Source organism: Stegostoma tigrinum, unplaced genomic scaffold (assembly GCF_030684315.1).
Source record: "Stegostoma tigrinum isolate sSteTig4 unplaced genomic scaffold, sSteTig4.hap1 scaffold_326, whole genome shotgun sequence".
Lineage (NCBI taxonomy): Eukaryota > Metazoa > Chordata > Chondrichthyes > Orectolobiformes > Stegostomatidae > Stegostoma > Stegostoma tigrinum.
In genome coordinates, this window is record NW_026728254.1 from 50001 (window position 1) to 70000 (window position 20000).

The 20000-nt window shown below is 56.1% G+C and overlaps 2 protein-coding genes across 2 annotated transcripts in view; one reads left to right on the forward strand and one right to left on the reverse strand.

The window, feature by feature from the left end:
- LOC132208233 (ankyrin-1-like) overlaps positions 1-15978 on the reverse strand; it is a 58873-nt gene extending 42895 nt beyond the window's left edge. Inside the window, exons 1-6 of the mRNA XM_059643906.1 lie at positions 15907-15978; positions 13207-13352; positions 10416-10490; positions 8704-8835; positions 6150-6296; positions 566-1079 (exon numbers count right to left, since the gene is read on the reverse strand). Of these exons, the coding sequence (XP_059499889.1) occupies positions 566-1079; positions 6150-6296; positions 8704-8835; positions 10416-10490; positions 13207-13210 (872 nt within the window). The 5' untranslated portion in view covers positions 13211-13352; positions 15907-15978. The remainder of the gene's footprint in view (positions 1-565; positions 1080-6149; positions 6297-8703; positions 8836-10415; positions 10491-13206; positions 13353-15906) is intronic.
- Positions 13714-17380, forward strand: LOC132208234 (otolin-1-like; the record flags this gene model as incomplete). The annotated part of the gene is made up of 3 exons (XM_059643908.1): positions 13714-13779; positions 14144-14405; positions 17361-17380. Coding segments are annotated over 3 exons (348 nt in total), but the record flags the coding sequence as incomplete, so codon positions are not given.
- Positions 17381-20000: the final 2620 nt, after the last annotated feature.

The following is a 20000-nucleotide window of genomic DNA, read 5'->3' on the forward strand; positions in this document are numbered from 1 at the left end:
AGGGGAACCGACGGCCTCGTGGTCCTCGTTGGTTAATCCAGGGACCCAGGCGAGGTTCTGGGTGAGCCCGTTGTCGATTGGCAGGGAGATAAAAACCCACCTGGTTCACTCATGTCCCTGACGGACAGGGTGTTGGGGTGGGTGTATCCTTACCTGGCCTGGCCGACCAGCAAATCTCCGCGTGTGGTTCGCTCAAGCCTTCGAGAGTGAGACAACTGGCACCCTTACCCCAGGCTCCGGCCCTCCAGGTTCAAAGCCACGCGGTTGAATTTCCAGCTGCCGTCCGAAATGCCCCTGGCTCAGGGGCAATTACGGATGGGAGCAACGGTTGCCTGGGGACGTTCCTGCGAGAGGGAGCCGTGTGTGGGGTTGGGTGGCGCGATGGCTTTGTGCATTCAAGACCCTAGCCATCATTATGCCCACAGCTGCCTCTGAACTGGCCCCGTTGTGGGTAATCAGGGACGGGTGGGGGGGGGGTTCTGACCCCATCTCTGTGAATTAATAACCAGCTCCCAGTGCCCCCAGCACACCCCCCACCCCAGGGCCAGAGAAAGCTGGCATTTACCTGGTAGTGCCCTGCAGGTCTTCTACGGCCTCTCCCCTCGCGGTTCCTGACCCCGTCTGCCCCGTGCTGGGCTTTGGTTGGCCCGTAGCGACCGAAGCGCCGTTCTCCACGCTGAGAGGGCATGCGGGCAAAGCTGCACGGCCTCCTTCCGTCACCAGAGCCCGGTCCTCCAGCTCCTGGTTGAATATCTCGATCAGGCCGTTGATGGCGTCGGCGTTCAGGCTGTCATCGGTGACGGGAGGGGGCCCCTCGGCCGGGTAGGGGTCCTCGGTTCGGCTGCAGTCCAGGGAGGAGTCTTCCGCCACGACCAGCGGGGGCCTATGACCCGACGGCCAAGCGGGGTGGGGGGCGACGTCAGAGAGCTCCAGCAGGGGCTCAGGGCCGGGCGGCCCCACGGCGGCAATGGCCTCCAGGCTGGCGACGTCGTTCCAGAAGTGGTCAGCCTGGAGCGGGCTCGGCATCGTGTAGCGGAGCGAGGTCGGTGACCGCATCTCCTCGTGCACTGAAGCGAAACCTGGACAGGTGGACAATAGCAGCACCGTTGCAGAGGCGGTAGCCGGCTACAGGCGAACGCACACGGGGCGGGGGGGGGGGGGGGGGGTAGTGAGCGTGACCGAGCCTCAGCCCCTCGAGAATCGAAGCAAAGGCTGGGGGTGTGAATGGTCAACGTCTTGTCCCCTAAGGTCGCGGGGGGTGTTGTGGGTTTCCGAAACTGAAGGGCACGGGTTGAAGATGAGAGCAATTCAGAAGGGACCCGAGGGGCTGCGTTGTCACGCTCTGTGTTTGGAACAGATGAGGTGGTGTGTATGGGTACAGTTATAATGTTTAAAAGGCATTTGGCTCAGCACACGAGCAGGAAAGGTTGGGTGGGTTCTGGGCCGAAGTGAGACTAGATAAGTTCAGGAACACGGTCAGTGTAGGCTGGCTGGACTGTTCCTGTGCTGTGTGACTCTGTAACGCAGGAGGAATCTTGCAAAATGGGCACATAACTCGCACATTGAGTATCAGTGTGGCTCATGTATTTTGTGTGAAACAAATTGCGTGTAAAATAAGAACATAAGTGGGGTGGAGGAGCAAGGGGGCCTGACGTATTCGAAAACTGTAAAGCACTGCAGGGAGAAGGTTAATAAAACTGTGGGAGTGACAAACCAAACAGTGAGGGTTACTTTTTGAGGGTGAGGCGCGAGGCTGGGACATCGTGGGAAACTGATATCGAGGCTGCTCAGGCCGCAGGGTGGTGTGTTATTCCGATCACTCTTTAATAGAAAGGGGATTGAGAGAGACACTGGGGACGGCGCAGAGGTTTGTAAAGGAATGGGTGGGTGCCAGATATCAGGGAAGGACGGACAGGCTGGGCACTTCCCCTCCTGAGAAATGAATTAAGGGGGTGAGCGAGCGGGGGTCTGACAAATTCCTGCTGGGTTTTCGGCCAAGTGGGGAACACCGGATCGCATTGTGGTGACACACACTAAGGAGAAGCTGGACGCTTGCGATGTCCATTCTGCATGCAGCAACCTGGCCTTCCCTTTCTAACACCGTCCCCGGGCTGGCGTTTTGAGCCTGTACCACACCGAGCTTGAATTACAGTGAAGGACCCACCAGGCAATGCTATTTGTTATCCAATGCCACGGTCTATTTCGGCAGGGGGCAGTGAAAGTGGTTTACAGTTCCTTTTCAACATGCCTCGCACTGGAATTGGCAACGCACACGAAGTGACATCTGAAGGAAAGTTTTGGGAATTACAGCAGCTAATAATACAGCGAGGAATTAGTGAAGGTCAGATTCTGGGCTGCAGGCTCGATGGAACGGACACACACGCTACTGTGATCATTAAACTGGGCCATGACACAGTCAGGACACACACAAGCACTCACTCACACTCACATTCACACATCCACAAACATGCACACATACTGTCTCACACACACACATACGCACGCAAATATGCACACACACACTCGCACACACTCACACACACACAAATATGCACACGCCCACAGTCTCTCACACCCACAAACACGCATCTATAATCTCACACGCACATACACACAAACATGCACACACTCTCACACAGACACGCACACACACAGACATGCACAAACACACAAATACACTCGCGCACACAAACACGCACACACACTCACACATATACACACACACTCGCACAAACAGACACACACACACACACACACACACACACACGCTCTCACACATACTCACAGACACATACACACACACACGCTCACAATCTCACACAAAGACACAGTATCTCTCACACACACACACACGCACACACACACGGTCTCTCTCTTGTCTGTTCCCAGCCTTCCCTTTGGCTGTGGAAAGCACAGCTGGGTACACAGCGACGAGAGGAACTTCTTCCCTCTGGAATGCTGTGCTGCCTGACAACTGGAGTGCATCTGTCAATGGGAAAGAGCCAAGTGTACTTCATCAGCGAGAATGCCACAGGGCCATCGAAGGGAGAGTCGGGCTGCTTGTTCAAAGTTGCTCAGCAGCGTTGGGCGAGATGGGGGCTCGCTCTGTAACATCGTGCAGCCTCACCATCCTGCTGGGTCGCGTTTCCCCACCCCCTGCACCCCCCGACCCCTGGTTACCCGACCGGCCTGGATCAGCATGTTGTTTTGACGCAGGCAGCCCACATGGCAGATGGGCATGTGTCTGGGGGGGCGGGTGGGGGCTCTCCTGGCCGGTGGAATGGCCGGACCAGTGCCTGGGCTGGGTCACCAATGTCAAAATCACCCAACCTCCCCCACCCTTGCCCAAACCTCCCAGCATGCCGAGGGGGTGGGGTGGGGGCTCCCTCCAAGCCATCCCCTTTGACCTGACTGAGGGGGCACTTCTGACTGAAGTCTCACCAAGAGGGCCTCTCGACGTGCCCGGCTTAGGGAATTCCCGAGTGTGGAATGGGAATGCCAATCAGCGCCAACATGGACAGCACCTCAACGAGGGGCCTTCAGTGAATACCAGAGGCCAGGTGTCACAGGGCAGGTTCGAGAGGCTCTCCTTGTTCCACTCACTGTTGTGGGGCGAGTCTGGAAGCTGTTTCGCTGTGATGGTGCTCAAGGATCTAGCCCCCTCCTGTTAGTACCTGGCCTGGGGAGGGATGGGGAGTGTCGGGGTGGGGGGAGGGGAAGGGTGGGGGAGCTGGGTCCCAATGTGGTCTCATTCCCGAGACGCTGGTGGAGGTTCAGCAGCGAAACGGGGAGCTCCAGTGGTCTTCAGGTGACCCCCGGGGATGTGCTGTGTCACCCCAGGCCGAGAAAGGGATCGCCCACCTTTCCCCACACCCCCAGTCCCAAACGAGAAAAACAGAGGTCTTTGAAAGCAGAATTCAGGCACATGCAAAGCAATGCTCGAGACTCCGGCAAGGATCTTCATCGATGGTATGGCACTTTTCAGAGCGTTCCTCAGGAGATGATGGAGGGCATTGTGTGTGGGATTGGGAGAATAAATCCGACACAGATAACCAGGGGAGAAGCCCCCTCTCACATACCATCTCCATCTCAGCACCAGGGAGAATGGGAGATCATGCCAACCCACCGCACAAATGGTCACCATCACCATTTTTTTGGTGGGGGGAGTGGGTTTGGAATATGCGTTGGCATGTGTCGATGCCCAAGCAGGCTGGTGATTGGCAGTTTGACTGCTGGGATGCCTAGCACCAGGTGAAATAACTCGGTGCCCGCTCCCCGACCCCAACAACGTCCACCCCACGCTGTCTTGCTCTGGATTCCATCCTTTCCCGCGCTCTGCTCCCCACCTTCCATCCTCCAGAAACAACCTGACTCACTCCCCCACTTCCTGGCTCCAAGCCAAACACTCACGCTGCTTCCCCCAGGGCACCTCCCTACCCCTGCACCACCCACCGAGCCGACAACCCCCTGAGACTGATGCCTTCCTGTCTATCTCCTGCCTCCCCGGCTCTCATATGTCTACACTCAATGGTCATGCCTACAAAGCCCTGAGCGCCAATCCCCGAATCTCGCCACCTCTCCCTCAGGCCGCACGCCCTCTGTCTCCTGCCCCACGCTCCCGGCCACTTTTCCTGACCCTCAGAGACGGCACTGCACTGCCTCTGGTGCAGGTGGGACCTGAACCCAGGCCTCCTGGCTCAGAGGCAGGGACACTACCTCTGCCCCACCGTGTCCTGGGTGGGCCTGCAAATGGCGTTGAGGAGGCGGTGCCGTGACAAAATCTGCACAGAAATGGAGGAAAAGACACTAAAAAAGAGAAGACCAAGGCAATTCCGGAACCTCCCAAGGGGTCCCTCTCCCCCAAAACCCCGGCTCCGTTTGGCCCAGTCTTCCGCCGTTCCCTCGGGAAAACGCGACTCTGACCGGGCAGCCGAGAGCTGGAGGCAGTGGGGGAGGCACGGCAGGGGGGGGGATGGCGCAACACGGGATGTGCTGCAGCGTCGGAGGTCAGAGTCCGAGCGAGCCGAGAGGAAGTTGCGACCGCTAAGCATTGAGGCAACTGGGAGGAAAAGTCTGAGGGAGCGCAATTCTCAACTGAGGTTTGAGCTTCCCGATGTTGGGGCTGAGCTGGGATCGGGAGCAGAGGCCGTGGCTGACTGAAGGGAGCAGTTCATATCAGTTGGAGTGAACGGTCGTCGGGCCTGAAACTTTGCAAGACAGCACAGCAAGAGCGAACAGGGACATTAACATCATGTTTTTCGATGACTTGCAGTCGAGGCATTCATATAACGCTCGCTGCATGAAATCCCAGCTTCAAATACAGTCAATGACATTTCTGGCTTTTTAAAAAATTACTCCTTAATAAAATCACGCACCTCCCTGAATCTGTTTTTTAATTCTGCCATTGCCATATTCACCCCAGGCAACGCTGTAGAGAATCTAGCAGCTAGTTACACACTGACCTGGTTTCTGTCTTCCTCATGGCTGGCCCTGGCTGGGCTCAATCGTAATACGGCTGGGGCTGGTTGGGACCTGGCACCAAAACCATCCCTCGTTCCGACTTGCCAAGCCGGGACTGGCACACGCATGTCGCCCACATGGGCCAGGGGCTCCAACGCACCGTGGCCAACTCAGAGGGTAGGCACCTCGCTGTGCCTCAGTGTGAGCAGCATCGGGATGGGACACAAGCCCCCAATCACTGGAAAGGCACTGCTGCTTCACAGTGTGGCAGCAGACCATTCAGCCCGCACTCGTCCCTCTGAAAAGCACCCCACCCAGACCCAGGTCCCCTATCCCTGCATTGCCAACGGCCAATCCGCTTAACCTGCACCATTCCTAGCATTGGGATTCCAGTGGCACTATGGGGCAATTTAGCACGGCCAGTCTCCTGGACCCTTGGGGCTGTGGGAGGAAACCGGAGCACCCGGAGGAAACCCATGCAGACGCGGGGAGAACGCGCAAACTCCACACACAGACAGTCGCCTGAGGGTGGGAACAATCCGAGGTCCCTGGCACCGTGAGGCAGCGGGCACTACCTGCTGAGCCACTGTGCTGTGCTGCTTGTTGAGACTGGCAATGCATGCGGGATGGTGGGGGGGGGGGGGGGGGGGGCGGTGGTGGTTCTGGGCGAGACAGGAGTTTTAGCTTACCATTGACGGCTGGAGACAGGCTGTGATCTCGCTCGCCTTGCCTTCTCTTGCCTCTGTTGAGGGTCTGGCTGTTGAGGTCGGAGCCCTCGAGCATGCTCACAATGTCATTCCGCTCAATGTTCCTCAGGGCTGAGTGCAGGCTTTCCACTGGTGAGACAAAAAAAAACTGCGGGTCACTGAACGGAAGGGGAGGAGGCCCTGCCACCACACTCAGGGGGACAGAGCCAGAAACCTGACCTTACACACCCGCTGGCAGTGCCCCAGACCCAGGCAGATCGTTGGTACCCACATCCCACGACATTCCCAGTGTCCTCCCTACAAATAAGCGCAGTGATGCCTCTACTCCCTCAAGAGGGAAAGGGCATTCGGCGAGTCCACTTCTGTGAGACGTGCCGCAGAAAGCAGTCTACCTACTGCATTGCAGGATACAGCAGGGTCCAGAAACCACAAAGAGTTGTGAATGCAGCCCAGACCGTCACACAAACCAACTTACCATCCCTTGACTCTACCTCCACAGGAAGGCAGCCAATATTATCAAAGTTCCCTCCCATCCTGCCTACCCCTGGTTATAATCTCTTCCAACCTCTTCCATCAGGCTGAAGATACAAAATGCTTCGACGCACCAACAGATTGAAGAACAGCTTCTTCCCCGCTGTTTTTCGACTTGTGGACGGACCTCGCAGATTTTAAATTTACTGTTGCTCTTAGTCTTTGTGCACCTTCTCTGTAGCTGTGACACTCCATTCCTCGCTCCCTTCTATTACCCTAAAGCACTTTGCTGCGATACCGCATGCAAAAACACAACTTTTCACTGTACTGACGTACACGAGACAACGATAAATCAAACCAGGCCTCTCCTGAGTCTCAGCGCTTCAGAGCCCTCGCCCCAGCCGGGGGTGGGGGGGCGCGTGGGCGGCGGGGGGTGGATTCTCTTTCAACCCGACAGCCCTGCATGTTTGACCTGACTTCTCCGATCAGCCCGACCTTCCTGCGTCTGGTCAATCCCCGCCCCATTCCCCTAGCAAACGCGTGCCTGGGAGACAAATCACTGTCACCTCTCTCTTGAAGGAGAGCTTAGCCCGCTCTCAGCGACTCAAGAGGAATTCTGCACCGCCTCGCGCAGGCCACGCAGGGAATGAAGCTCCTAGTGTGTGCGTGTGTGTGTGTGTGTGTGTGTGTGTGTGTGTGTGTGAGAGAGAGAGAGTGTGAGTGTGAGAGACAGTGTGTGATGTGTGAGTGTGCGTGAGTGTGTGCGTGTGTGTGTGTGTGTGTGTGTGTGCGTGTGTGAACGAAGGGGAGACCAGCAGAAAACCCAGGGGGCGGGGATGGGGAGAGGACAGGCAGAAACCTCCGAGCCCTTTTCTCTGTGCAAACAGCGAGGTGCCAGCGCGCTCCCTCCAACATGCCCCCGACAGGAGACATGCGCGTGGTTCCATGCAGGAAACATGGTTGACTGGACCCTTGAGTGGCAGGGGTTGGGGGGGGGCAGGGAGATGCCCAGCAGGTCTCTGCTGGGGCCCCTTTAGTTGGAGGGACGAACGAACGATTCCTCATTGAACGGAGGCATGTGGGTCAGGAAGTTGGCAGGCGATTCGGAAATCGGAAGGGTGGGAAGCTCAATGATGGGAGGATACAGCCGGGCTGGCGGGATGGACTGATCACCAGCAAATGGGGGTCAATCCGTGGGCCTTTGGTTCAATTCCAAGGGCAGGTGTGAGAAGATGCGCTTGGGGCAGGACAAACAAGGCAAGGGAGCACTAGGACCCAGGGAAGCACTGTGGGTCAGAGGCTGTGCATGGGCCCTGGTCCCTTCGGGCAGTGGCACGGGGCGTTAAAGTGGGTCAGAAGGATTATGGGATACTTACCTTCATTAACCAAGGCGTGGCGTTTAGGAGCAGGGAGGTTTGGCTGGGAACTGTGTATATAACATCAATTAGGCCACACAGCAAGAGTATTGTGCACAAGGTCTGGAATCCCCATTATCAGAGGGATGTGATAGCACTGGGAGAGGGGGCAGAGGGAGATTTACCAGGATGTTGCCTTGTGGGGAGCTGGAGAGTTTCAGTTCTTGAAGAGGGATTGGGACGGACTTGAGGGGGGGTTGTTTTCCTTCCAGCAGAGGAGATTGAGAGGGGCGTGGGGGGAAACATGATTGAGATGGGTAGAGCGAGGAGGGGTATCGATAGGGTAGACTGGCGGGAACCTTTCCCATTGGAGGGGGGATCAGTGCCTGGGGAAAGGAGTTGGTGGGGGCATAGATCTAGGCTAAGAGGCAATAGGGAATGTGAGGTTGGTTTTATTCCTCCAGATGGCTGGGGGGGTAGGTGGGTGTGGAATCTGGAACTCACTGCCCGTAAGGGTGGGAGAGGCAGGAGCCCCCATCCCATTGAGGAAGGATTTATATGGGCACTCACCGTGCCAAGGATGTGGGCCAAGTGTTGGGAGACAGGAATTGGAATAGTGAGTTGGGTGGCACTGACCAACGTAGACTCAAGCAGGCGCTGCTCTGTGCCGCGGCCTTGTACGCTTCGGTGCCAGCGAGCAAGGTACCTACTTTTGGCTCTCTTGCCCTCGTGGCTAGCCCACAGGTTGAGGAGGGCGGCGCTCTGCTCCAGCAGTGAGTTCGGATTCTCCACCCGGATCCTGTTGATGTCATCGACGGAGAACTGCAGCTCCCGCGCCAGCTCTGCAAAGGGGCAGGGGGAGGTGAGCGGTTAGTCATGACCGCAGTGGGGAGAACGCGTGCGCCGCCACACACCAAGGGGAATGGCCCGCCCGCCACAGCATCCTCTAAATGCCCCGCGGCTGAGGGAGAACCGGTAAACGCGGCCAGGAGAGAGACGGACACACCGCGCGGGAGAGCTGGCGCAGGTTGAACCTGGCTGCTCACCCGGCGCGGAAGGGGTCCAGGGAAAAGCCATCATTCCCAGCAAGGAGGATTGAAACGCAAATTGCGGCTCGCATCACACACTCTCCTGTGTTTCCTGCGCAATATCGCAGCTTCACGCATCCATTCTCATTCAGAGTTTCCGATGGGAAGTTTCAGAGCGGACAAGCAAGCCTAACAGGGCCACAGGGCCTGGAATGAGGCATTTCTCCCCAAAACGAGAGCTGTCCAGCTACATCACTGAATCCGATTTCTCAGCTCAGGCAACAAGCACCATTTCCAAACGCTGCCTGACTCAGGCTGGGAAACACTGGAGTGAAATGCTGTCAGGTCAGGACCCAGCTGGTGAACTGTAGCCGGGGAGGGTCAGGAGGGACTCACACCCAGAGGTCACCATCCACCAGCTTCAGGATGGGGAGGAGGAGATGCTTGAGCATTTGGACTGCTCCCACTACTTCGCATAATCACGGGCACACGTTACATCGGGGCCAGGAATAAACACAGCGTGCTGGAGAAACTCAGCAGGTCACACACACACACGCTCTTTCTTTCTCTCTCTCACACACACTCATTCTCTCTCTCTCTTTCTCTCTCTCTCACACACACACTCACACACTCTCTCTCTTTCTCACACACACACACACTCTCACACCCCCACACTCTCTCTCACACTCACACACACAGTCTCTCTCTCACACACACACGCATACTCACACACACACACTCTCTCACACCCCCACACTCTCTCTCACACTGTCTCTCTCTCACACACACACACACACACAGATAGACACACTCCTGTTCATCCTATGAGAGGCTGCGCCCTCTCCCCATTCCCCACCCTGTCAAGTCTTCCCGGGGGGGTACAGAAGAGCCAGCAAAGGGATCATTACAAGTTCCAGAGCAGCGTCCTCCTGTCGGGCTGGATTTTTCCCCTCGGTGTGACACCCACTGCCAACAACAATCCAAACTCTACGCTTCCCTTTCCTGACTTGCCAACTCCTCCACATCCTTTTCCACGTTTCGGAAACCCTCAAAGAATTCCCGGGAACCTTCCCGCTTTGGCACGGGGTGTGGGGAGGGGAGGTGAGGGTATTTCCTGAAGCCTGTATTTTTGCTCCCTTGGTCACCTGAGATCAATGTCGCTGCGCATCCTCCCGGTAGCTGCATGCCCCACAGTTCAGACCGCTCCCCCCCCACCACCCCGAACTGCCCCGGGTACAGAGATCCCACACTCGGGGTGCTCTCGTTCAGTCAGACAGCCCTGGGGCGAACATGGCAAGATGGGATCATCACCTCTTGAGTGAAGAAACCAGCACAAGGCAACGCAACGTACACATAGGGGACCGGGCCGAAGCGGCGACAGGATTGAAACTCACCAGCCCAGCTCAGACCAAGATGCTCAGTAATCAGGGCCATCTTCAGCTCTGCCCGTTGGCGCGCACTCAGAGAGGCTGCAACATTCCCAAAGACACCCGTTAGAGGAGTTACTCCGCGCCAGGCGTCGCTGTTCGCCTGCGCGTGTCTGAGGTCAGCTCCGGGCTTTGCAGAGGGGATGCCTCTAAAGCTCCAGCTGCGTCGTGCGCTGCGCTGCGCTTCGAAAGTATCTCAGCAATGACAGGACTTCGACACACACGTGCGCTTCGGACCCAGAAGCTGCGACCTGCTGCGTTCTCCCTCGTGCAAGTCAGTGCAGTGAATGTAGCTCAGCGAGCAGTCAATGTCAACACTGCGAGTCACACAGCCTCGAACGTTATCCTTGCAACTTCAGCCAGGAAGCCGGCAGCCCACTCACTGAGTAAACCGACACAGTGTCACGTTCCTGCACTCAGATCGTAGAATTTAGCAACAGCTGACAGCAGACTGTGTAAAATTTGGTGAGAATTGCTCAGTGGTTTGGGGAAAGTCGAGGGGGTGGGGGTGTGTGGGAGGTGGTCTTGAAGTCACCTCAAAGCAGCTTTGTCGATCTGCTTTGGGAGGACCTGCGTTTATCTGTGAAGCTCGGAGGTTGCAAACTGCGGGCACCAAAGAGCAGGAGGAATGTGGAGTTCATTCTCACACATCATCTGGAGTGGGGCTCAAGCTCTCACAGAACCAGGATTTTCAGTTTCAGCTTTCTGCTGTTGCTGGGGTCTTGAAGCTGCACATGGGAGCTCCTATTCCTCTCTTCCTTACAGCTGAAAGCCAGGGTTCTCTCCCTGCTGCTAGAATTGTATGTGAGGCAATCTATTTTCTGAATTTGTCTTTGCCAATGGCACGTTTACGGTATGCTACTATATTGGAACAGGTACTGTTTAGTAGTTGTTATCCATTCAGTTTTACAATCGAGTCAAGTTTTCTCAAATTTTTCTTTTGTTTGCATTTAGCCATATGGTTGGAATAAAGTGTGTGATGCTTCAAGCCGGGTAATTCGACCAATCGAAGTACATCCAGAACACAACGTCAGATGCGTGCCTTTAGAAATAATACCTTCTCAATACTTTCTGAGGGGGTTTTGGTCTAGTCTGTAACACCGTAAGCTGTTAATTTCCCTCAGCATTTCTGAGTGAAGGGATGATGAAGAGTTTGCCCAGCAGGTTCTGTGGACCCACGAGTGAAGGTGTTGTGTGTGTGTGTGTGTGTGTGTGTGTGTGTGTGTGTGTGTGTGTGTGTGTGTATGTGTGTGTGTGTGTGTGTGTATGTGTGTGTGTGTATGTGTATGTGTGTGTGTGTGTGTGTGTGTGTGTGTGTGTGTGTGTGTGTGTGTGTGAGAGAGACATCAGGCAGCAGAGTACAGCAGATGGTTCCGATTCAGACTCAGTCACTAAGTCACAGGCAAAACTTGTCTGTTTTTACAGGGGATTGAGACACAGGGACAGAGAGAGACACGGGGACAGAGAAAAAGAGACAGGGACAGAGAGAAAGAGACAGGGACAGAGAGAGACACAGGGACAGAGAGAAAGAGACAGGGACAGAGAGAAAGAGACAGGGACAGAGAGAGACACAGGGACAGAGAGAAAGAGACAGGGACAGAGAGAGACACAGGGACAGAGAGAGACACAGGGACAGAGAGAAAGAGACAGGGACAGAGAGAGACACGGGGACAGAGAGAAAGAGACAGGGACAGAGAGAAAGAGACAGGGACAGAGAGAGACATGGGGACAGAGAGAAAGAGACAGGGACAGAGAGAGACACGGGGACAGAGAGAAAGAGACAGGGACAGAGAGAAAGAGACAGGGACAGAGAGAGACACGGGGACAGAGAGAGAGAGACAGGGACAGCGAGAGAGAGAGAGACACAGGGACAGAGAGAGACACAGGGACAGAGAGAGAGAGACAGGGACAGAGAGAGACACAGGGACAGAGAGAGAGAGACACAGAGACAGAGAGAGAGAGACAGGGACAGTGAGAGAGAGAGAGACAGGGACAGGGAGAGACACAGGGAGAGAGAGAGACAAAGAGAGACAGAGTGAGAGAGCGAGGGAGACAGGGACACATAGAGAGACAGAGAGAGAGAGAGAGAGAGAGAGACAGGGACAGAGAGAGAGAGAGGCGCACAGGGACAGGGGGAGGCAGGGACAGCGAGAGAGAAGGACAGAGAAAGAGAGAGAGAGAGAGAGAGAGACACAGGGACAGAATGAGAGAGAGAGAGAGAGAGACAGGGACAGAGAGAGAGAGGCGCACAGGGACAGCGGGAGGCAGGGACAGAGAGAGAGAGGGACAGAGAAAGAGAGAGAGAGAGAGAGACAGGGACAGAAAGAGAGAGAGACAGGAACAGAGAGCGAGAGACACAGGGACAGAGAGAGACACAGGGACAGAGAGAGAGAGAGAGACACAGGGACAGAGAGAGACACAGGGACAGAGAGAGAGAGAGACACAGGGACAGAGAGAGACACAGGGACAGAGAGAGAGAGAGAGAGACACAGGGACAGAGAGAGACACAGGGACAGAGAGAGAGAGAGAGAGAGAGAGAGACAGGGACAGAGAGAGACACAGGGACAGAGAGAGAGAGAGAGAGACACAGGGACAGAGAGAGACACAGGGACAGAGAGAGAGAGAGACACAGGGACAGAGAGAGAGAGAGAGACACAGGGACAGAGAGAGAGAGAGAGAGAGACACACAGGGACAGAGAGAGACACAGGGACAGAAAGTGAGAGGGAGGGGAGAGAGAGAGAGAGAGACACTGCGTACCCATGGCTGGCTCGTTGGGCGTACTGTACCATTCCCGTAGAGTGAGCGGAATAAGATTCCTTCGCCGTTCCTCACTGCTTTCCAACTGTCAGCACAAAAACTCCGAGTCAGGACCATTCCCGCCTTCCATGGGGAGGGAGGGAAAACTGCGGAATCAGGCAGCGATGGAGATAATGGGTAATGTGAGGATCAGCGGGGAATAGTGTGGGGAGTTGGGAAGGGGGGGTAGAGCGGGGAAAGGGGGGAGCGGGGAAAGGGGGGAGAGTGAGGAAAGGGGGGAGAGTGAGGAAAGGGGGGAGAGAGGGGAAAGGGGGGAGAAAGGGGAAACGGGGTCAGAATGGGGAAAGGGGGGAGAGTGGGGAAAGGGGGGAGAGAGGGGAAAGGGGGAAGAGTGGGGAAAGGGGGGAGAGTGGGGAAAGGGGGGAGAGCGAGGAAAGGGGGGAGAGAGGGGAAAGGGGGGAGAGAGGGGAAAGGGGGAAGAGTGGGGAAAGGGGGGAGAGTGGGGAAAGGGGGGAGAGCGAGGAAAGGGGGGAGAGTGAGGAAAGGGGGGAGAGAGGGGAAAGGGGGGAGAGAGGGGAAAGGGGGGAGAGTGAGGAAAGGGGGGAGAGAGGGGAAAGGGGGAAGAGAGGGGAAAGGGGGGAGAGAGGGGAAAGGGGGAAGAGTGGGGAAAGGGGGGAGAGAGGGGAAAGGAGGGAGAGTGGGGAAAGGGGGGAGAGAGGGGAAAGGGGGAAGAGTGGGGAAAGGGGGGAGAGTGGGGAAAGGGGGGAGAGAGGGGAAAGGGGGAAGAGTGGGGAAAGGGGGGAGAGAGGGGAAAGGGGGAAGAGTGGGGAAAGGGGGGAGAGTGGGGAAAGGGGGGAGAGGGGAAAGGGGGAAGAGTGGGGAAAGGGGGGAGAGTGGGGAAAGGGGGGAGAGCGAGGAAAGGGGGAAGAGTGGGGAAAGGGGGGAGAGAGGGGAAAGGGGGATGAGAGGGGAAAGGGGGGAGAGAGGGGAAAGGGGGGAGAGCGGGGAAAGGGAGGAGAGAGAGGAAAGGGGGGAGAGCGGGGAAAGGGGGGAGAGAGGGGAAAGGGGGGAGAGCGGGGAAAGGGGGGAGAGAGGGGAAAGGGGGGAGAGCGGGGAAAGGGGGGAGAGAGGGGAAAGGGGGGAGAGAGGGGAAAGGGGGGAGAGCGGGGAAAGGGGGGAGAGAGGGGAAAGGGCGGAGAGTGGGGAAAGGGGGGAGAGTGGGGAAAGGGGGGAGAGGGGAAAGGGCGGAGAGAGGGGAAAGGGGGAAGAGTGGGGAACTGGGGGGGATGTGTGGGGAAAGGGGTGAGTGAAGATGGGGGGAGAGTGGGGAAAGATGGGGGGAGAGTTCAGAAAGGGGTTGGAGTGAGGAATGATGGTGAGAATGCGGAACAAGGGGGAGAATGGGAAATGAGAGGGAGAGTGGGAAATGAGGAGGGGTGAGTAGTGAATGGGAGGGGATGAGTGGGGAACGAGTGGTGATTGGGGAGGATGAGTGGGGAATGGGGTGGATGAGCGGGCAATGGGGGGATGAGTGGTGAATGTGGGAATGAGTGGGGAACGAGTGGTGATTGGGGAGAATGAGTGGGGAATGGGGAGGATGAGTGGGGAATGGGGTGGATGATCGGGCAATGGGTGGATGACTGGGTAAGGGGGAGGGATGAGTGGGGAATGGAGGGGGGATGATTGGGGAATAGTGGGGGATGATTGGGGAATGGGGGGGATGAGTGGGGAATGGGGGGGATGAGTGGGGAATGGGGGTAAGAGTGGGGAATGGGGGTAAGAGTGGGGAATGGGGGTAAGAGTGGGTAAGGGAGAGGGATGAATGGTGAATGGGGGGATAAGTGGTGAATGGGGGGGGATGAGCGGGGAATGGTGGGGGATGATTGGGGAATGGGAGGATGAGTGGGGAATCAGGGGGATAATTGGGGAATCGGGGGGATGATTGGGGAATGGGGGGATGAGTGGGGAATCGGGGGGATAAGTGGGGAATGGGGGGGATGATTGGGGAATGGGGGTAAGAGTGGTGAATGGGGGGGAAGAGTGGGGAATGGGGGGAAGAGTGGGGAATGGGGGTAAGAGTGGTGAATGGGCGGGATGAGTGGGGAATGAGGGTAAGAGTGGGGAATGGGGGGGATGAGTGGGGAATGGGGGGAAGAGTGGGGAATGGGGGGAAGAGTGGGGAATGGGGGGAAAGAGTGGGTAAGGAGGAGGGATGAGTGGTGATTGGGGGGTATGAGTGGGGAATTGTGGGGGATGAATGGTGAATGGGGCGGATGAGTGGTGAATGGGGGGGATGAGTGGGGAATGGGGGGGATGAATGGTGAATGGGGGGGATGAGTGGGGAATGGGGGGAAATGAGTGGGGTATTGTGGAGTATGAGTGGGGTATTGCGGGGGTATGAGTGGGGTATTGCGGGGAATGTGTGGGGAATTGGGGGGGGATGAGAGGGGAATGGGAGTTCGGGGGGAGTTGTGAACACGGTTGGAGGGGTGAACATGGGCGAATGTAGGGAACGGGGGAAAGAGTGTGGAACCGGTGGGGGCGGGGGGGAAGAGTGGGAAATGGGAGAAAAAGTGTTGGCGGGAGAGGTGAGGACTGGGAGGGTGATGGGGAGTGATCGGGCCCAAGGGTTTGGTGAGGGTGGGGGGGTGCAGCATGGGTCTGGGTCATGCAGTGAGGGTCTCAGTGGTAAACAGTTACCTTTGTACAGGGAGGCATGGTAATGTTCAGGTTACAGATTACTTGCTGGATATCTTCGTATTTTGTGGGTTTAATATCCCGCACCTGCAGAAGGGGAAAGAGACCATCACCATCGGCTCACAGGTCACACTGGCCGGGGTGGGTGGGGGGGGGGGCGCCGTCAGCGTCACACTTGGAGGGGGGGGGGGGGGGGTCACTGTCACACCTGAGGGGGGTGGTCAGGGTCACACCGGGTACAAGTTAAGGAAAGCTGTGTTTCAGTGGATGCAATGAAACCCCCGCGCCCCCCCTACCCTCCAAGCGATGGAGCACACAATACGTGAGGCAGTCAGCGCGGGAGGCCGACGGGCCATTTGGAGGAACATTTTCACACAGGAAATAGTTGGGATATTAGTGCAGGTTCAAACAGACGGCATATTCGGGAGGGAACCTCACCGTTATCTGAGGAGGTTTGCAGGGTCTGATTTCTGAGGCACATCAGGCATGAGGGGCTTTGGGCTGTACAAGGAGAGGGGAGCCAATGGCCTGGTGTGTGAATCAGCGGAGAACGCCTGGTCACTATTGCAGGCTAGCGGAGGAGAACTGCCAACAAAGGCTAACCTAGGCTTCAGGAATGCAGTGTTATCCAACTGGACAGAATTCCCAGGGCAGGTCCTGGGCTGTTCACACACCAGAATATAGGAGAGGCTGGAGAGAAACGGCAAAATATAGAAGATCGGAGCAGGGTGAGGCCATTCGGCCCTTCGAGCCGGCTCCCACATTCGTCACAATCATGGCTGATCGTCCAACTCCACAGCCTAATCCTGCTTTCTTCCCGTAACCTTTTGTTCCGTTAACCCCAAGTGCTATATATAGTTGCCTCTTGAATACATCCAATGTTTTGACATCAACTACTTCCTGTGGTAATGAATCCCACAGGCTCATCAGTCTCTGGGTGAAGAAATGTCTCCTCACTTCCATCCTACATCATCTACCCCGAACCCTCACACTGTGACCCCTGGGAACCATTGGGACCATCCTCCCTGCACCGACCTTGTCTAGTCCTGTTGGAATTTTATAAGTTTCTACAAGATTTCTCCCTCATTCGTCTGAACTCTCGTGCAAACAATCCCAAACTGGTCAATCGCTCCTCATACATCAGACCCACCATCCCTGGAACCAGCCTGGTAAACCTACGCTGCACTCCCTCAGGAACAACAGCAATCTTGCTCAGAAAAGGAGACCAAACCTGCACATAATATCCTGGGTGTGGCCTCCCCAAGGCCCTGTGTAACACATCCCTGCTCCTGTACTCAAAACCTCTCAAAATGAAGGCCGACATACCATTTGCTGCCTGCTGCACCTGCATGCTTACTTTCAGAGACTGGTGCACAAGGACACTCAGATCCCACTGCACACTCCCCTCTCCCAATTTGCAGCCGTACAGGTAGTCATCTGCTGCCTTGTTGCTGCAGTTTCCCCATGCGTTCCTTGAACGTTTGCCATTGCCTATCCACTCTCATCCCTTTAAGTAACTCTCCCCAATCTGTCAAGGCCAACTCACGCCTCATATCCTAGTCGTTTCCTTTATTAAGGTTCAGCACTCCAGTCTCCGAAGAAAATATCTCACTCTCCATCTTGATGAAAAATACCACCATGTTATGGTCGCTCTTCCCTAAGGCGTCCGGCGTCTTGCGCAGCTAGGTCGGCAATGATTTCCTTCTGCTTACATAGCACTCAGTTTCAGACGGCCTGCTCTCTGGTCGGTTCTTCCACAGATTGGTCAGGAAAACCATCCTATGTCCACTCCAGGTGTGCCTCCTCTATGGCTTTGGGGCCAAATTGATTTGCTCAATCTGCGTGCAGGTTAAAATCACTCATGATCACCGATCCTCCCTTACCACATGCATCTCTAATTCTCAGCATCATGCCATTCCCAACACCATCACTGCAGTCTATATATGACGCCTACTCATGTTTATTGCCCGTTGGAAATTTCTCAACTCGACCCATACAGGCTCACTGTTGTGTTAATTTTCGCTTTAACTGGCAATGCCGTTCCACCATCTTTTCCTTCTTACCTGCCCTTCCTGAAGTCCGAATCCCCTGGGACATTCAGACCGACTGGGAATTTTTGTCCCTCGAGTGTACGAGGGTGAGAGGGTCACCTTACAGAAGTTAATATCATCATGAGGGGTTACAGATAAGCTGCACGGGCAGGGTGTTTTCCCGAGAGTGGGGGAGTTCGAGACGAGGGGGCACGTTCTTAAGGTGAGAGGAGAGAGGTTGAAGAAAGGCAATTTTCTTCTAACACAGGGGCTGGTTCGTGTGTGAAATGAACTTCCAGATGAAGCGGTGGGTGTGGGTACAGTGACAACCTATAAAAGACATTTCGATAAGTACATGAACAGGGAAGGTTTGGAAGGAAATGGGCCAGGAGCAAGCAGATGGGACGAGCTTAGTTTTGGATTATAGTCGGCATGGACTGGTTGGGCCAAACGGTCTGTTTCCATGCCACGTGACTCTACGAATAGGCCACTGAGACCACCACCCCCGATCAAGGTTGAGCCGATGTTTCAACCACTTCCCCCCCCTCCACCTTCTGCTCTTTATCTCGACACCTCCCCAACTCCGTGCATTTGTGCCAACGATTGCCCTCTGCAGGAGAGAATCCCAAAGGATTGCAGGTGAAGATTTTCCTCTCAGCGACTAATGGCTTTATTCTGATGGCTCTGTCCCCCCTAGTTGTACCCCCCAAACCCCCCCCCACCCAAAACCACGGTTGAGTGTCACCCATCCTGGCGCACATGGCCAGAACTTTGCAGGTTCCAATCCTCGGAGCGCGGGCCCAGTCTCTCCTCAAAAGACATTCACTGTCACCTCTTATGGGAGAGCCTGGGATCAGAAGGATGGCTGTCTAATTCTGACAGAGGTGAGGAGGAATTTCGTGTCTCCGGGCCAGGGGATTGGGGGTTGGGGGGAAGCGAGCCTGTGGAATTCCTTACCACACAGGACTGTCTGGCCTGGGGGTGTTCAATGGATCCACAGCCAAGATCAAGGGATGTGTCGTTAGGAAGGGAGTCAAGGGAGGGGGAAAGGTAAGGGATGTGGGGTTGAGGCTGACCAGATCAGTCCAGCTAGTGGATGGGCCAAGTGGCCTCTGTCTGCTCTTCACTGTGAAAGGTGTACACTCGGGGAATGAGCCCCATTGGAACCCGTGCGGTGCCCAAGAGGAGACTGGAATGGCATACAGCCCTCCGAGGTGGGGTCAGGTCCCATTGAGGCTTGGGGAATGTCACCATGATGGGTCCTCACCACGCCCCCACCCCCACCCCGCCAACCGAGCCTCTGGCTACCACCTGGGTGCTTCCTGCGCTGTCTGTGGTAGGGAGCCCAACGAGGCCATTCCCCCGCCCTCCCTCGCACTGACCTTGATGGAAATGGGCAGACGGTTCTCCTTGAATGATCGGAAAGTGAAGCAGCGTTGCTGGCCCGCCTTCCTGACGGGCACGATGTTGCCGGAACATTCCACATACAGCGGCATTCCCTCCAGGACCTGAGGCGGGTGGGGAGGGGAGGGAGAACAGAGGGTGGTGAGGGGGCCACTTCGGCAAGAAGATTGGCGGGCAGCTTGGGAGGCGAGGGCGCGTGGGCTGAACTGCATCTTGGCAGGGAGCTGCTTTTCTTCGCTGCCCAAGCGGGTGTCGGAATGATCCGGAGCGCAGCGAGGAGCTCTCTCTTTCAGGGAGCGGGCCCCGATGCTGGGCCCACTCAGCCCCATCGCACACACACACACACACACCATTCGGATCTGAACAAGACCAACATTAGATTGGAAATCTGGGAGGTCCGAGCAGTAGGCTCATGACAGAGGGGTAGGCATCACTCTCTGAGACTGCTGGTCGAGGCGCTTAAGCTTCTGTATCTTCAGCCTGATGGAAGAGGTCGGTGGTAACAGCCGAGTGGCATTATCAGTGGGTTGTTAACCCCGAGACCCAGGTAATGTGCTGGGGACCCGGGTTCGAATCTGGCCAAGGCAGATGGTAGAATTTGACTCGATAAATATCTGGAATTAAGGCTCTAATGATGACTGTGAATCCATGTTGGAAAAGCCC